The 15,947-nt window shown below is 39.7% G+C and overlaps 1 protein-coding gene across 2 annotated transcripts; it reads left to right on the forward strand.

Moving 5' to 3' along the window:
- The first annotated feature begins 1,133 nt into the window (after positions 1-1,133).
- On the forward strand, positions 1,134-13,037 carry LOC130171740 (soluble guanylate cyclase 88E-like). Of its 2 annotated transcripts, XM_056379860.1 has the most exons (18): positions 1,134-1,302; positions 1,560-1,616; positions 1,878-2,055; positions 2,662-2,794; positions 3,343-3,517; positions 4,641-4,732; positions 5,468-5,725; positions 5,864-6,008; positions 6,605-6,730; positions 6,946-7,066; positions 8,210-8,339; positions 8,772-8,918; positions 9,174-9,320; positions 9,692-9,848; positions 10,835-10,944; positions 11,417-11,506; positions 11,828-11,946; positions 12,427-13,037. In XM_056379860.1, exons 3-18 carry the CDS (start codon positions 1,928-1,930, stop codon positions 12,794-12,796), a joined length of 2,448 nt encoding a protein of 815 aa, XP_056235835.1. In that variant the 5' UTR covers positions 1,134-1,302; positions 1,560-1,616; positions 1,878-1,927; the 3' UTR covers positions 12,797-13,037. The 2 variants fall into 2 exon arrangements, with proteins under 2 accessions (XP_056235835.1, XP_056235836.1); XM_056379861.1 differs by lacking the exon at positions 1,560-1,616.
- Positions 13,038-15,947: the final 2,910 nt, after the last annotated feature.

The following is a 15,947-nucleotide window of genomic DNA, read 5'->3' on the forward strand; positions in this document are numbered from 1 at the left end:
AATGGAACTGAGAGCGGCTCATTATCACTCAGAGCGGGTATTACAGAGTAGCTGTCGGCACACCTTTGGTTCCCAGGTGGAATGTAGGTGTGAGGAGGAAAGTGGTGACTGGATGAAGTAATTCTGGCTCAAAGTGTTTTTTTAATTAAACATTTACATGATATGTGTGAGGCTCCTAACCTTCCGGGTCAAAATTTGAATATGAAAAAAAAGAGCAAAAGTTGAGTAATTTTTCAGTGCTGAAGACCAAATCTGGTCTTTTTATGCAGGAAATGAATCACATCTGTATATATTGCAGCAGGACCTATATTAAAGGCCACAAATGTCATAAAATGACAGAATGCCTGATCTTCTCTGTCTGGCCACCAGAAGGCCAGAGTCTCACATTTCTATTAATTTTCAATCTAATTTCCCCTAGTGGAAGCATTGGATAAACCAGTAATAAATCAAGGATGCTGTAACAGTGCCCCCTAGTGGATATGTTGAGAAAAGTGGTGAGTGTCTGCCTTGAATTTGCAGGTTCTCTGTATTCTCTCCTAAAGACAATCAGCCACAGTAGATGACAGTTGATTAAAAAGCTTCTCTCGTCAGAAAACTGCCAGGTTCTTTAATTAAAAAAATATTCTTTTAAAACGCATAAGTAGTTTGTGTAGGTCAAAACAGACATCATGATATGAGTCAAAACACAAATGTTTGTCAACCTCCACTGATTGGCGACAGATAATGGCAGCCTTAACAGGGGGCCTGAATGTTTTGTTTCACTTCACAAGGCAACGAACAAAACCAAACCTTTCAAATGGCGATCTCAACACAATGCAATGTCAGTTTAACGTGCACCTGACCGTAATTATGCAAATTTGAAGTAATTAGTCAAGAAACCTGGTAGCCCTAATGAGTTGTTGGAAAAGAGTGTGGGCTAATTTCGGATAATGAGCCTCACACTGTGTGCTCGGTTTTACATAACAGAAACGAAATGGTTTATAAGGGATTCCTATATAAAGTAACAGCCACCCACAGACTTCATCTCCATACAAATACCTGACAAATTAGACCCAGTATGTCTGCCAGCCAATGCAGCTGAGATTCTGTAAAACATTTTTCTTTTAGCCCTTTCTTTGCTACCTGCCACAAACATGCCTTGGTGCTGCTATTTTAGCCCAGGTCACCTATTGACCTGACAGGCAAGTGTAAGGGGAGAGCGCACATGTCAGCTGCAGGTGGAAACCCTCAGCAGGGAGCGATAGCTGTGGCACTGGTTGGCACAGTTGGAGCCCAGGATAACACAGCAGTGAGGGACTGCAGGTAAGGGGGCTTCTCTTTTCATCATTTCATCCTTTTTTTTAAAATCGTTTCGGTTCAATTTTATTTTTATGTCTTTTACTGTAGTTAACTGATGGGGTGGGAGGATTACCTGATACTCGAGTTCACTGTTATGTTTTTTCAGTATTTTGTATTTGCCATAGTGGTGAAATTTTACAGTAATTCTAGTACGAGACAGCAGCAGACATGCACACTCACTGCTACAATTGCCTTTACTGAGAACATTGCTCTTTTCTTAGATGTAGCTGGTGTCTGAGGAGGTTACCTGAGGTTTCATGAGGTTGTGTGTGACGCAGGTAAAAGACTATTTCCTTCACTGCAAACAGGTGGACTGAATAGTAATGCCATTAAATGTGCTGCTAGCCCAGAAAATTTTAAAACAAGCAAATGTCCTCTTTTAGTCTTATTAGAAGACAGCCCCAAAGGTCTATAGTCTCAAGGAAGAATGATTTTTCAGAAATTTTCTCATCAGTCATATTTTAAACTACTGACCCCAACAAAGACAACTGCACTGCCTGAATTTCAAATATGTAATTTCTCCCCTGGTCTCACCTCAGTTAAGCAGTTAACTTGGGCAGCAGTCTGGAGGTTTCCCAACCCTCTGAAGATGTACGGCCTGTATTTGGAAGCAGTGAACGATTACATTAACGAATCCTACGGAGAGGATGTGTGGAGACTGATCGAGAACCGAGCGGAGATACCCCACCTCAAGTTTGTCAGACATCAGATGTACAAGTAGGTTGTTTTTTTGTTGTTTTTTCATTATACTCAGGACAAACCTCTAAAACGTTTGGTTTTCAATGCTTGAACAGCAACATATTGTATTTTTTGGCAAAAGACTCACCACATATATATTGAAAACTGTAATAACATACAAATATAGCACAGCAACCTTGCAGTGCTTAAACAATTGGAAAATTCAAATATACCACAATGAAACCTGAAAATATTACATCAAATGTGTCACCAGTCTCATTCAAGAAATATTTTGCATGTTTGCTTTGGTGGGACTAAGCTATATTCAGGAATCTAACACATTTAGCCTGCAGCTTCTGACTAGTGAGTGTTGATGTAGTTAACTATGACAAGGTGAGCACAATGTACAATGTAATACATTTTAACACAGTAATGTTCAGTTCTTTTTTTTTTTACTCTTTAGAGACTGTTTAGAGACTTTATGATGTTGTGTTCACCCCTGCATTTGATTTTGGTTGATTCTAGCTATTTTGAGTTTTCTTTTTTGATAATGTCTCTGCAGAAAAGCTAAATCTCTCTGGGCCAAGTAGCAGCTAAGCAAAATAACTCAAGAATAAAATCAATTAATAACTCTTTTTCTTACAGTGACAACCTAATCCTTCGGTTGGCAAAGGCAGCAGGTGAGGTTCTGGGAAAAACCCACGATGAGCTGATGTATGCCTTTGGGGTTTATATGGTGAAGAGGATTGGAAACTACGGATATGAGCGGATCCTGAAGGTGATCTATTGATCCTCCCTCCCAGCAAAAATATATTTCCTCAGACTGATTTAATATGATTGGTAATATATTAGTGATTCAATGCATGCCTGTCTCATCTGGTTATTTGGTATTTCCCAGGAAAATGCCCTCTGGCAGATGGGAAGTAGTATGTTTCACATTTCTGAATCAATGCAATAAGAAATGATTCTGTGCCTCTAAATATATAGCTTACCAGAAACTGTAAAAACCAATCCTTTCAAAAATATTAATGCAAGTGAAATTTCTTAAGGGGAAGTAAAGGTTTCATATATTCACTCAAAGTGAAACATGAACAAGTAGTAATAAAAATACTTCCCTGCTTATGTCCACTATGCATGGATATAGATATACTGCATATGCTGCATGTTGTATGTGTGTGTCCATGTATTGGGTTTAAAGGTGAAATTAAAATAGACTTTAAACTATTACCATAACTACCAAGTATTCTGGCAACATAAAAATTCTCTTTGTTATTATATAAACTGTTTTTATTCTGTATAAATATCCCTGTCCTACATCTTTTCCAGGTGTTGGGGCGAAATGTGCGAGACTTCATCAACGAGCTGGACAATCTGCATGAGTACTTTCGCTTCTCCTTCCCTAAGGTGCAGCCGCCGAGTTTCTGTGTGGAGGAGGAGTGCGAAACGAGCCTCACGCTGCACTACCGCAGCACCCGCAAGGGCTTCACCCAGTTTGTCAAAGGTAACAAGAATTACATCGGGGGAAACACTGGGTGTTAAACCAGTTACCACAGTTATATGAAACTGGATCTGAACCCCAACCTCAAACCTCCCTGTAGAGTTTACATCTTCCCCTTTTGAATTTGTGTGGGTTTTCTGCCCATTGCATGCTGGGATAGGCTAAGCCCTCATGTGAACCTCAATATGATTAAGTATTGTAAAAAAAACATGACTTAACAATTACAGTGTGTTTTTGCTAGTTTTACCTCATTTACTACAAATTAGGGATACCTAATATTACAGGAGTACTTTCCAACATGCCTCAGTGTATCAGATGATTTAATATGTTTTTCTTACCTTCCAGGAAGGTACAGATCCTCTTTCATTACGGTACGAAAATAAAACTTTCCAGAGAACTGAAACTTGCTTGATATAGACAATGCAAAGTGAACAACATATCTTTTTAATCAAAATTTTGATTGAGTTTTAATGCACTGTGAACTCTCAGCTGCTTTACCACAAATGAAAAAGTGATAATATAAAAGTAAAATTATGGCCACTGTGATGGACGATTTAACAATTATCTAGTCTGTGAAAATAAATGTACAAGCTGTAGTTAAATCAACTGAAACCTATAGCAAAGTGAAAGGTTAAAGAAAACACATTGACAACACTAGATTGTGCTTTACAAAGGAGGAACTTTATTGTACCATATGTTTTGAGCTAATTGCATTTGGTTTTAATTGTCTTAACTTGGAATATTAAATAACACTTAAATATCAGATATGACATTGACCTTTTTTTGTTTTGTTTGCTATTTTATTCCCTCCTTTAAAAAAATATTAGTATCGTTTAGTGAAGACAGGCAGATGTGTATATCTGTATAATGTGGAGTAAGTGTACAGTATCCTTTGTTGAGAAGTAAAACAAATGACTTGGCTGATGGGGACAAAGCAGCCGTCACGCCATCAGACAAGGGTAATCTATCCAGACAAAGTCACAGACTCAAAATGAAACAGTTATTCTACTTAGCATCGCAGTTTGCTCTGAAATTAACCTTACACAAACCCATTTTGACTGAATTCCTTTTAAGCAAAGTTGACCTCTACACATTCATGACCACTGTGTGTTATTGTCTCCTGCAGGGCAGCTCTCTCAAGTGGGACGACAATTCTACAACACAGATATCGAAGTGGAAATCCTATCTAAAGAAGAGACAGAAAAAATGACATATGTGGTACGTACTCAAGCTCAGGTCAAGTATTAGTTGAGCTGTTGAGCATCTGACCTTGACCCTGTGTCAGTTCTATCAGCATGGAAATTATTCCATCACCTTCAATGAGACTCCAGACGCAGTTCTTGTTTACACTCGAACAGTAAGTGTTTATTGGATGGAGATAAGTGTTTATTGGCCTGGGACTCTGGGTAAACTCAGAATTTACAGCAGGACAAAATATGAAATGTTCAACCCTGTATACCTTCAGTTCTGTCTAGCATCCGTCTTAGTTCGTCACATAATCATTATCCAAATCAAAATGATGAACCACTAAATGCTTCAATTCCAGATAAGTGGTTCATTAACCAGTTTAACTACAGACTTATTGACTTGTTATTATAATGTTGCAAACCAATGACCCTTTATAAATGACTTGTTAAAGTTAATATTACTGGGTCATAAATTTCTCAATCTATAATGTCCCACCAGGAAATTTATTACTAAAGGGTTTCTTCACTATGACAATCTAATAAGTCTTTAGTTGTTAATGCTAATAAAGTTGTTCATAAATAGATTTATTCGGCTAAACTCTTCAAAGGGCTTTTCAACTTTAACATTTATTTCCATTAGAGATTAGCTTGTTAACTATTTTCAAAAGTTCAAAGTTGCAGTTTAATATCCCAAACCTCCGCAAAAATATTTACACTATCCAACTTATATTTCAGAGATTCCATTAACTCTTCCCTACTCGTCCAGGTTTATAAGATGAACTTTGACAATGCAGCCTTCAAGCACCGCATGCCCCAGCAGAAGACAGCACCGAGCTACGAGAAGCTGCCAATGAAGCGAGGTATCTTTTTTGACATGTTCCCCTTCAGTGTCATCTTCCGCCGCGACATGACCATGTACCGCATTGGCGACGGCCTCAAGGAGGTCTTCTCTGACCTCCAGGGCAAGAAGGTCAATGAAGAGTTCACTCTGGTCAGACCCATGCTGGAGTTCAGCTGGGATAATGTGAGTTCAGAAGTTGTCCAATCTTTTTTTTTTTCATATTTCTATCGTATGGTAAACTTCTCATGTGACCAAAATCTTTGCCTTGCTAAAAGAAATACTGCCTTATGCCACAAAAATCTTTCTGCTTTCTCTGATCAGATCTACACCCATTTGAACAATGTGTTTGAGCTGTTGTCCAAAGCAGTGGTGGAGAGCAAGCAGAAGGTCAACATCCCCAAACTCAGCAAAGAAGAGCCAGAAGAAAAGGAAGAGAGCGAGAAAGCAAAGAGGGAAGAAGAAAGAGGTACCAGTCTTTCCATTTCAATCATTATTTTTCAATTCAAATGCAAATTGTATAATACGGGGTTCATTTCAAATGGATGGGATCACAAAATGTCCATCAATTAACTCAGTCATCTTTGTTCAGGTTACTGTACCCGGACAAAGCTAAATACAATATTTATAATATATTCATGCAGAAAAGAATATCAAACTGACTGATGGGCCAGACCAGTATTGTTCATTTAACAACAGTGAACAGATCTGGCTAAAGCTTATTTAACTACAATAGGTTTTGCATGTCAGGAATTTAATTGAAAGCAGTTTGCTAAAGATGTAATTACTTCAAGAGGATATGACAGTCACAATTTCTATGTTAATGTTATGTGTACAAATTAAACTAATTTTGATTTGGACATAATCCAGAATGCACAAGTACAGAATGTATAATGCTGTCCTCTTGTTGAACATTGCTACTCTGCTGCTGCCTAAGTGTGTGATTGTAATTCCCTGCGCTGCCTTCACACATCCATGCCCTTTTTAACTCACATGGTTAACACATATTCTGGTTCATCTGGTCTTCTGTCCTCTCACCGTTCCTGCTGCTCTCCCTCCATCCAGAGCCAAAGGCAGTGGAAGAGATGAAGGGCACGGACCAAGAATACAGCAGCGCTCTCACCCAATACAACAGCTCTGCCAATTCTGGAGGGGAGGATATTGAACTGCTGGCGTTCCAGACTGTCACCGGTCAGAACATTTTACACTTTAACCTTTGTAAACAGTATCTGATCGTTTGCTAGTTAGTTTGTATTTCTGGAGGCATCCAAGGGGTCAACTGTGTCCAACCTACAGTACATCCTATTGTCTTTCATATTTAAATACTGAATATCTAACTTCACTTCCTGATCGCATGCTTTGTATTGCCTCAATGTCAGTAACCTTTCTTTCATTATTATTCTCAGGGAAGTGCAGTGAGACAATCTTTGAGGATATGCGGGAGCCTCCTAAGAAGCCTCTCCATCTGAAGGGCCAGATGAAGTATGTCCCCCAGTGGGACTCTCTCATCTTCCTGGGGACACCAATGTGAGACCACAGTCTATTGTTTGACTATGTGTTAATGGTGTTGACTCAGGATGGGAGGTTTTCAGTATTTGGCACTAGAGTCGCGCTCAGTCCAAATTATATTTGGTTGTTTATTATTATTCAGTTATATCTTGTGTTGCACCATAATCATTGTAGGAAGAAGTTGTTTTTAAGGTGAAACATTGGTGTGGACTGTGAAGTAGAGGAAAAAAAAATAACAGGATTCCTGCCTTTTTCAAGCACTGCTGCTTGTTAATAGGTGACACATTGTGCTGCTGCCGGTGTCATTGTGTCCATCCTTCATTAGTGTCATCTGAATCAACTGCATTTTGAATTGGGTTATCTATTTTGAAACAGGTCTGACTGTCCTCGGGTCACCTTGGTCTTTTTAGAATAAAATATGTATGTATGCAGGGTTCAGATAGGCTTTCCACTTCAGATGGGTCCAATTTTTTTGAGGAGTTTTAAAACACTAATTATCATGCACACAACAATCTAATCTGTGGAAAGATTACATTTAAATCAATGCTAAGTGCTACTGTTATGCTCAAACTGTGAGCTGTGACCTCACTTTTGTTTGAGGTAGGCTATTATTAGAGATAGGCATACTGTTCTGTATATTTCTAATTTCCCGTTTTTTAAATACATTTAAGTAAGAAGCCTTCCTTTTCTGTGAATATTAATGAAATTCAGCACTTCCTCCATATGTTTCACACCCAAACATTTTTAGCAATTCAGTTTTCTTTGCAGCCTTTTGTCGTGAAACACATACAAGAGAAGTTTTCATTAACACCATCTTCAAAAAGACATTGTAACATGTAATAATCAGAAATAAACAATATGAGAACAGTATTTTCGAGTCATTTTAAGTATCAGCCTTTATTTGTTCATTTAGGGTAAAAACAAGGCAGCAGATCACTTTGTTCCTAAAATAATGTCCATGCACTACCCTGGCCTTCTTCTGTGTGTTGTGACACCTTACTTATTCAATACTAAATATACTGCTATGTTTTAAAATCACTGAAATCAGAGAGTTACAGAGTGAACTTTTGGGCACCAGTTTGGTTGGTTAATTTTCACCCTCTTGCTTTCTTTTCATTTTACACACAGTTCTATCTTCATTTCTTCTCTTTATTCTTGCAGTATAGAGACAGTGGAGGACATGATAAAGATGGGTGTATACGTGAATGATCTGAACCTGCATGACTCCAGCAGAGAGCTGATTTTGGCTGGGACACAGCAATCGGCTGAGCTCCAGCTGGCCCTCGATCAGGTGAAGGAAAACCCTGAATCCTTAGTCTCCAGACATAGAGCATCATATTAACAAAGCTCGATTGTGTTCAACAGGAGGAACTCAATTGTACAAACTCATGGACCAGGAGGGCAGTTTGAGGGTGGTTAATTTTTTTCTCATAAAATGTATTGTTATAATAGACATATGATTCAAAAACAGAGGTCATTATATGATACACTGCATGCAGTATAAGAACTGTCAGTCTTCTCTATGAAGCAGTTGGACCAGGTGAGCTCAGGTGAAAGCTCTGTTCCCATATTGATTTCACCCATTAAATCCACTTCAGTCATGCAGGAGAGATGTGGATTAAAAGGATTAGAGAAGCCAGAGAGGGATTTTTTTTTTTTTTTTAGCTTTAAGAGAGGTGAGACTGTAACTGTAGTGTCCTGTGTCCCATTTTTAATCCTGTAGGAGCAACAAAAATATGCCCAGCTGCAGGAAATCATCAAGAAGCTGGACGAAGAGAAGAAGAGAGGAGATTCGTTGCTGTATGCCATGATCCCTAAAGCTGTGGCCGACCGCCTCAGGAAGGGGATCACTGCACTGGAGACATGCCAGGTACAAGCCAGTGTTTTTTGTTAACAAGGATAGTGGTACTCCAAAACCACAAAATATCAGAGCATCAGGTTCAGGGAATTATAATTAATAATAAAATTATATCAGTATAAACTATCCCAAAAAACATCAAACTACAACAATAACAAACATCTAAATGATGATTCAAGGAACAGGTGGGTAACAAACATGTCCAGAGTCACAGTGAGTATACCTGTGAAAATATTATAACTTAATGCGTGTGTGTTTGTGTCCCAGGTCTTCCCAGATGTGACCATCCTGTTTAGCGACGTGGTCAAGTTTAATGAGATCTGCATCCACATTACACCCATGCAGGTGGTGGACATGCTCAATGAGATCTACATTGTCTTTGACACACTCAGTGAGAAGCACAACGTCTACAAAGTAAGAAAGCTACAAGAAAGCTACACACCCAGCTGCATGATTTTCAACTATCGTCTATATTTTCAGGTGTATCTTTGACATTCTTAAATGGGTCTGTTTTTGAAGCATACTACAGATATTTTTGGAATATAAAACAATAGCTGATGTTCATCTTAACATTTGGCCTTTTTCTGGTGGAGTGCAATTCCACTGGAATTTATTCAAATTAATGCAAAGAAAATACACATTCTGATGGGCTTCAGCCTGGCTGAGGAGCTGCACACGACAGGGAAAAAAGTGGAGCCATGAGGCTGTGAGCCATACATGAGGTGATACCTTTCATAGTGAAAACAAGTCAAAACTTCCTATTCATCACTCTCCTTTCTGTCCAGGTGGAGACGATCCGTGATGCCTACATGGTGGTGGCGGGCGTGCCCAACAAGACCACCTTTCACGCGCACCACATCTGTGACATGGCTCTGGATATGCTGAGCTCCATCGACCACCTTAAAGACCCCTCCACTGGGGATAACATCCAGATCAGAGTCGGTGAGCGGTGCAACTGTCTGGTGCTTTAGTGGCTCAGTCGTGATAAGGCGGCCAGATTATTTTTGATGTTTTGGGGTTTGACTGTTACTGTGTATACAGAGCTCATCCTTGAACTTCAGTTACTGTCAGGTTGAGGTTTTTGTCCACTCATTAACTTTTCCACTTTTACGTAACAGCCCCAAAAATATGATTTTAAGATTTTGAAGTACAATAAAAGGATTTTTCTTTAACCAAGCAGAGGACTCAGGGAAATTAAACAGATCAAGACACTGATTCCCCTGCTGTCACAAGGGGTCACTGCACTGACGTTGACACTGCCCTAAGAGGATCTTCCCAAAAAGGATCATGTTCATATTGTGTTGTATTTGTATATTCCTAAAGTTTGTAAAATTGTTCTACCTGAAATCTTGAGCTCAACAACCATCTGGAAGCAACTAAACAATTTGAATTAAATGAGCATTAAATGATTCATCTTTTCTGTAAACCACTTATATCAGGGTCTGCATATCCCAGCATGCATTGGGGTAGAAGACAGCATGGTAGACCCTTGACAGATCACCAGTCTCAAAACTAAATGTTGCTTTCCTGTTGATGTTTTCAATGGCAGGAAAAATTTTCAGTCACGACTGTGATGGGTCATTTATAACAGTCAACAAACCGACTCCCATATAAATATATTATGGTTTTGTTAACTAATTTTCTAGGCAAAGTTCAGCTTGTGAATTAAATCATTTAATTGAATTTTCCACTCTAAATACAGGACAAAAGGTTTATTTTCTGCAGGCTGAAGTTTTGACTCTTGCTGTGGCCGCAATTGGCTGATGATGACAACCTTGGAATATGAAATGTTGATGAAAAGTGATGAATGCAAGCTAAATAACTAAATGAAAAGAAATCGGCAAAGGCAATAAGACATGGATTCAGGCAGTTGAGGAATAAATCAGCTCCTGTTTGGTTCCATAAAGTGTTTTCCCTCTCCTTCCCAGGTATTCACTCAGGTATGGTGGTGGCTGGCGTCGTAGGTCTGAAAATGCCTCGCTACTGTCTGTTTGGCGACACTGTGAACACAGCCTCAAGGATGGAGAGCAATGGAGTGGTGACTACACTAACATATTTAACAACCCAGCGCCCAGCCAAATGTGCTAATTAACCCACGGCAATAGTATAAATAACTGCAATAACATTCATGATTTCCCTCAGTCAAATTCATGTCTGATTACTATAGAAAACCATTTTCTGTTTAATGATGCCACTGTGCATGGTGTCTTTAAGTTAATGCAACAGGCTAATCACTTCATTTGCTTTTCATTACTTACAGTAATAGAAGGTAATGTCATGTTGTGTGGGAAATTCATTCTATGAAAAAAATTGAAACGGACACAGTCTGTGGAGGCTTAATTCTCTTACTATACATTCCCATAAAGGAAGAACACTCTGAATTAACTCTCCTTTTAGAGTCCAGTGAGCTTCCCTTTGATGATTTGAAAAGGTTTCAATACCAGTGTAGCCTGTATTTCAATACTCTAGCTTTAGCAGTAGTTTTTCTGTGTGCGCGTCTGTCTGAGCAGGGCATGCAGATACACATCAGTCAGACCACCAAAGACCATCTGGAACATGAGCCCTACATCATTGAGGAAAGGGGCAAAATCTTTGTAAAGGTGAGAGGTTAATATCAGAAATTTACAGGTTCCTTTTTCCTAGTCTCTGTCAATTTAACAGCAAATTATGGCATCTCTTATGCACCGTCCACTGATTGAGATAGACATAATGATTAATACTTTACATATCAGGTTTTGTCAGTCTTGTAGCTGCAATACTTTATTCGAAGATGAGGTGTATCATTTGAAAAATGTGACACCTGCCTTAGCTGGTAGACTGTCCTAGTGTTTTATTCCTGATTTTAGATGGAATGTTCTTTCCAACATGTATACACAGCATTTTTTTTATTCAGACCCCTTTATCTGCTTAATTTCATACAGGGTAAAGGCTACATGAAAACCTACTGGCTGAAAGGAAAGAAAGATCTATCGTTCAAGACCCCGGCAGAGCTGCGCTACAGCAGTGAGCAGAAAGACTCTGAGGACAAGAGCTCTAATGGGTGAGTAGACAAAAGGAGAGCAGTCTGCACCAAAGAATCACTTTTCCTCCGTGCACAGTGTGGACTCAGTATGCCCCCTGTTGATTCAGTCAGAGCTGTGCTCATTGCTCCCTGCAGCACCAGACAGGAAGCAAACTGAAAAGCACTTTTGTATGTTAGTCTTGCTGACTACCAAAAACTAAAATTTCACTTAGATGTCAGCACAAAAATTCACGAGACAAAACAGGCAACACAGCACTGCAGAAAATATCCCTTTTAATAATTTAGTCTAATATCAAGAGACTTGTTTTTCATAAAACAAGAAATGAACTATTTGATAAGATAATTCCACTTGTTTCCAGTGCAGTTTATCTCACGGACTAAAATCTTTACAACTATAATCCCTGGGGACAAATGTAATTATTTCAGACAACATAGTGACAGGTGTAACATGTCCAGGTGTGAATCACTGTGAATTCAACCCATGTCTAATTGCACTAGTTCCACAAGCACCGATGCGAAGCGCATGGCCTCCAACCTCCACATCACCGGCAGCGATGAGCAAGCGGAAGGGAAGCCAAGCCCCAGCGACCTCCCCCTGGACACCCTGCCCCCACCAGAGGCCACTAACGAGCCCCCCGCTATTTCAACCGAGCCTCAGGAGAAGGAGAAAGCCAAAAAGACTAAGAACAACAAGGGGGCCAAGTTGGATGTGCCCCCAGGAGACACAATGCCGGAGTACTCGCCGCCCGCTGATGGGCTGGAGAACCCAGGTCCTTTACTCAACAGCAAGAGAAACAGCTTCAGGCAGCAGTACGCTAAGCTGCCCGCCAATCTGCCCATACGCAGCGCTTCCTGCTCCATTCTGTGAGAGCAAGGTCAGAGTGTAGGAATACAAGACAACGCTGACATGTGACAAGGCTGTGAAGTTTAATCGGGGGCAAGACAGAGCAGGCATTTCAACGTTTTCATCATTTATGGTCACAGACGACCTGCATTTTGAATGCCACTGCATGTCAAGGGGTTGTGACAGATGTAGGATTTTGTGACCTTTTGAGTAAAATAAGTTTTCTGGCAACTTAAACTAAAGACCAACACACAGAAAACCTGCATTTTGTCTCTTTGTTTCATTGATTTCCTGCGACGAAGCATTTGACTGGTATAGAAACTGACTAAGTACTTTTTTAAAGATCAGTTATATCACCTATATGAGTACTGCAAATTTACAGGTTTCATAACATGCCTTCCTTATGTCGAAAAAAAGGAAGTACACCGTCCTCTACACACAAACAACACACGCACAGTGAAACAGAGAACTTCAAAATCTTACTACAGGTAATGACAGCCAGGACAATGAGTGTATTTCTGATTTTCTTTATGCTATTTGCTGTATTATTTTACAGTTCTATGAGCAAACCATGGAGTATCTGCTATTACTGCTAAAGGAATTATGTTCAAACGTATAATGACAACAAATTACAGGATGTTTTGGAAAATTAAAGTAGGCCATTTTGTGACAGGGCTTACATGGTATCTAACTGAGGCAAGAGTCTCCACATAAACAAAAAACAACCCAACAAATTCTATGGCTGCTTCATTTTAATTCACTGAGAGTAGACATCGTCAGAGGTTGTATTTTATTTTGTTTAAACTAGGCGTATGGTAATTCATTAGGCATTTGGCAAGACCTTCACAACATTGTCTTAATGAGTTCTGGGACTTTCTGTATGTAAGTGACTGCATTTGTTCCGCTGTATGATAGTGTTTATGTATATAAAACTGTATGTACAGCCACTAAAGCTGTCAAGTTTTCATTGTTTGTAATTAGGCCATAACACTACTGGTTAACATGGTTGGTGGTTTCAAAAAACAACAGGTGTAACCAAAATTCACCTGTTTTTGGGCTTGAGACCTGTGTTACCACAGAAAAATTAAGAAAAAGCACCACATTGTCACAGATAGCAGCCCACACAGTTCCCCAGAACTGCAGAGAGGATGAGTGAACGAGCCTGGCTCGGTGTCATCTGTTTACGCTGCCATGCCTTTTAACAGCCACTAGGAGGTGATAGGATAACCACAAGTTAATGAATAAATTAATTAGTTAATAGAAGCAAGGACTGAGAACAATATGTGAGTTAATTTCTGGATCCATGAGGTTCTTCATTTCTAAAAAAAAAAAAAAAAAAAAAAAAAGTGAGATGGAAGGGTTTTATATCTGATCATGCCACAGGAAGAAAATGAATCCCTGTTAGCTACAGTCTGATCAAATTAAATATCTGGCCTCCTCTGAACCAGCATCTGTTCATCTTGATCTGTGCTCACAATCTATCTTGTAATGCTGCGAGCGGAAAGACACCACAAGCGCAGAAAGCAACTAAGCTCACCAAATCCTCCATCCAATTCAGGCTCCAAATCTTCAGGCGCAAATTCCCTGACCTCAGTGGTTATGAGGTCGGTTATTCCTGTCTTAGTCATCTGGTGATAACACACTGCCATTATATGAGTGACTGTGTGTGTGTGTGTGTGTGTGTGTGTGTGTGTGTGTGTGTGTGTGTGTGTGTGTGTGAGTGAGTGAGTGAGTAAGGTTAGAAGCTGAAAGGTCTGTGTGATCTTTTAATGAATGATAAGTGACATAATTGAAGTTCCTCTTATTATCTCATAACCAAAAGAGGCAAATGCGTAAGCTGTGTACGGTACCAAGGTGAGGCAGGTAAGAGCTCATTTCAGGACGAGTGTGCTATCTCGCACAAACACATGCAAGCATGCACACACTCACACACGGATATTCAGCTGAGTGCTCTCTGCTGATGTTTCCTTGTGAGATGTCATTACATGATAAAGAGGAAGCCATCAGGAAACCGCTTAAGCACTACTTCCTGTCTGTTGCCACGGTGACAGACCTCATTCTGCAGTTACAAAGTTTACCATGACTTTACTCAAGTTAATTTCTTGCAGAAGGGCTGAGGGGGGAGACAAAACAAAGAGGCAGGTGTGTCTCAGTCTTCACTGCACTCTGGTGGGCTGGTATCCTGTCCAGGCACTCCTCTTACTCCAGCTGGGTCTCAGCGAGACCTTTAACCCAACATCTGACAACAATTAACATTTACGAGTGTTCATTGGACGGGTCTTTTTGAATGGCCTGAGCTTCAGCCAACAGCCCTTCAGCACAGCTGGTTGCCATTCAGATTAACCTACAGATAAACACGCAGCTTTTTAAATCAGGAGACACTTCCTGATTCTAAATGAATCACCGAATTCATGACTTCAGACTGGCAGACATGTTGGCTGTAGCTGCCAAGACTGATCGCTCTGTTCTTAACAATACCAGGCTCAATACTGGTTTCTCTGGGTTATATCCTACATTACCCTCATCTGTGTTTATATTTCACTCACTCAGATTAGACTTTAGGGAGCTTGACAAGTTTTATGTCAACCAGCTCAAACAAAGCTTCATTCATAAGATTGATATCGGCCTTCAGTTTTTATTAGCCTGCGCTGTGACTACAATCAACCTCACCACTCTAAAAGGGAATTACTTTATGAAGTGTATTTTTCACTATGATAAATTATTCATCAGGGACAAAGTGCAATGTTTGTCAATTCAACTACAAAAAAATGAGGTATAATTAGTTTATGACCATGTTTTAAAAAACCAACAAGATGTAAGGCAAAACCTCAAAGCATGAAGATAAAAAGTGTTAAAAATAAGAAAATATGGCAGACGTTTAAGAATGCACATTTACATGACATTACTGTAACTTCACAACTACAGACTAAAGAGCTACCAGTGCTCTTGGTCCTTAAACTTTATATCGGTAGGTTGCTAAAAGTGTTCAGTTTCAGTTCAGTCAGTGTGCTGTGACTGTGAGCACGTGTGTCACACTCAGACACACTCCTGGTTATTCACTGTTTTGACTCTTCCTTGAATAAGAGACAAACATGGAGGGACACGGTGCTCAGTGACACTGACAGGAGCCACATTCCAGCGAAGGTGAACACAAAAACGAGGGTTAAGCCGCTCC

Source organism: Seriola aureovittata, chromosome 7 (genome assembly GCF_021018895.1).
Source record: "Seriola aureovittata isolate HTS-2021-v1 ecotype China chromosome 7, ASM2101889v1, whole genome shotgun sequence".
Classification (NCBI taxonomy): Eukaryota; Metazoa; Chordata; class Actinopteri; order Carangiformes; family Carangidae; genus Seriola; species Seriola aureovittata.

What these genes read in the sequence shown, in the direction of transcription:
- LOC130171740 (XM_056379860.1), top strand. Translation starts at nt 1,928, where the DNA reads ATGTACGGCCTGTATTTGGAAGCAGTGAACGATTACATTAACGAATCC. An exon ending in AAAGAGGGAAGAAGAAAGAG is followed by an intron (nt 6,009 to 6,604) that starts GTACCAGTCTTT and finishes CCCTCCATCCAG; the next exon opens with AGCCAAAGGCAGTGGAAGAG. An exon ending in GGGGCAAAATCTTTGTAAAG is followed by an intron (nt 11,507 to 11,827) that starts GTGAGAGGTTAA and finishes AATTTCATACAG; the next exon opens with GGTAAAGGCTACATGAAAAC.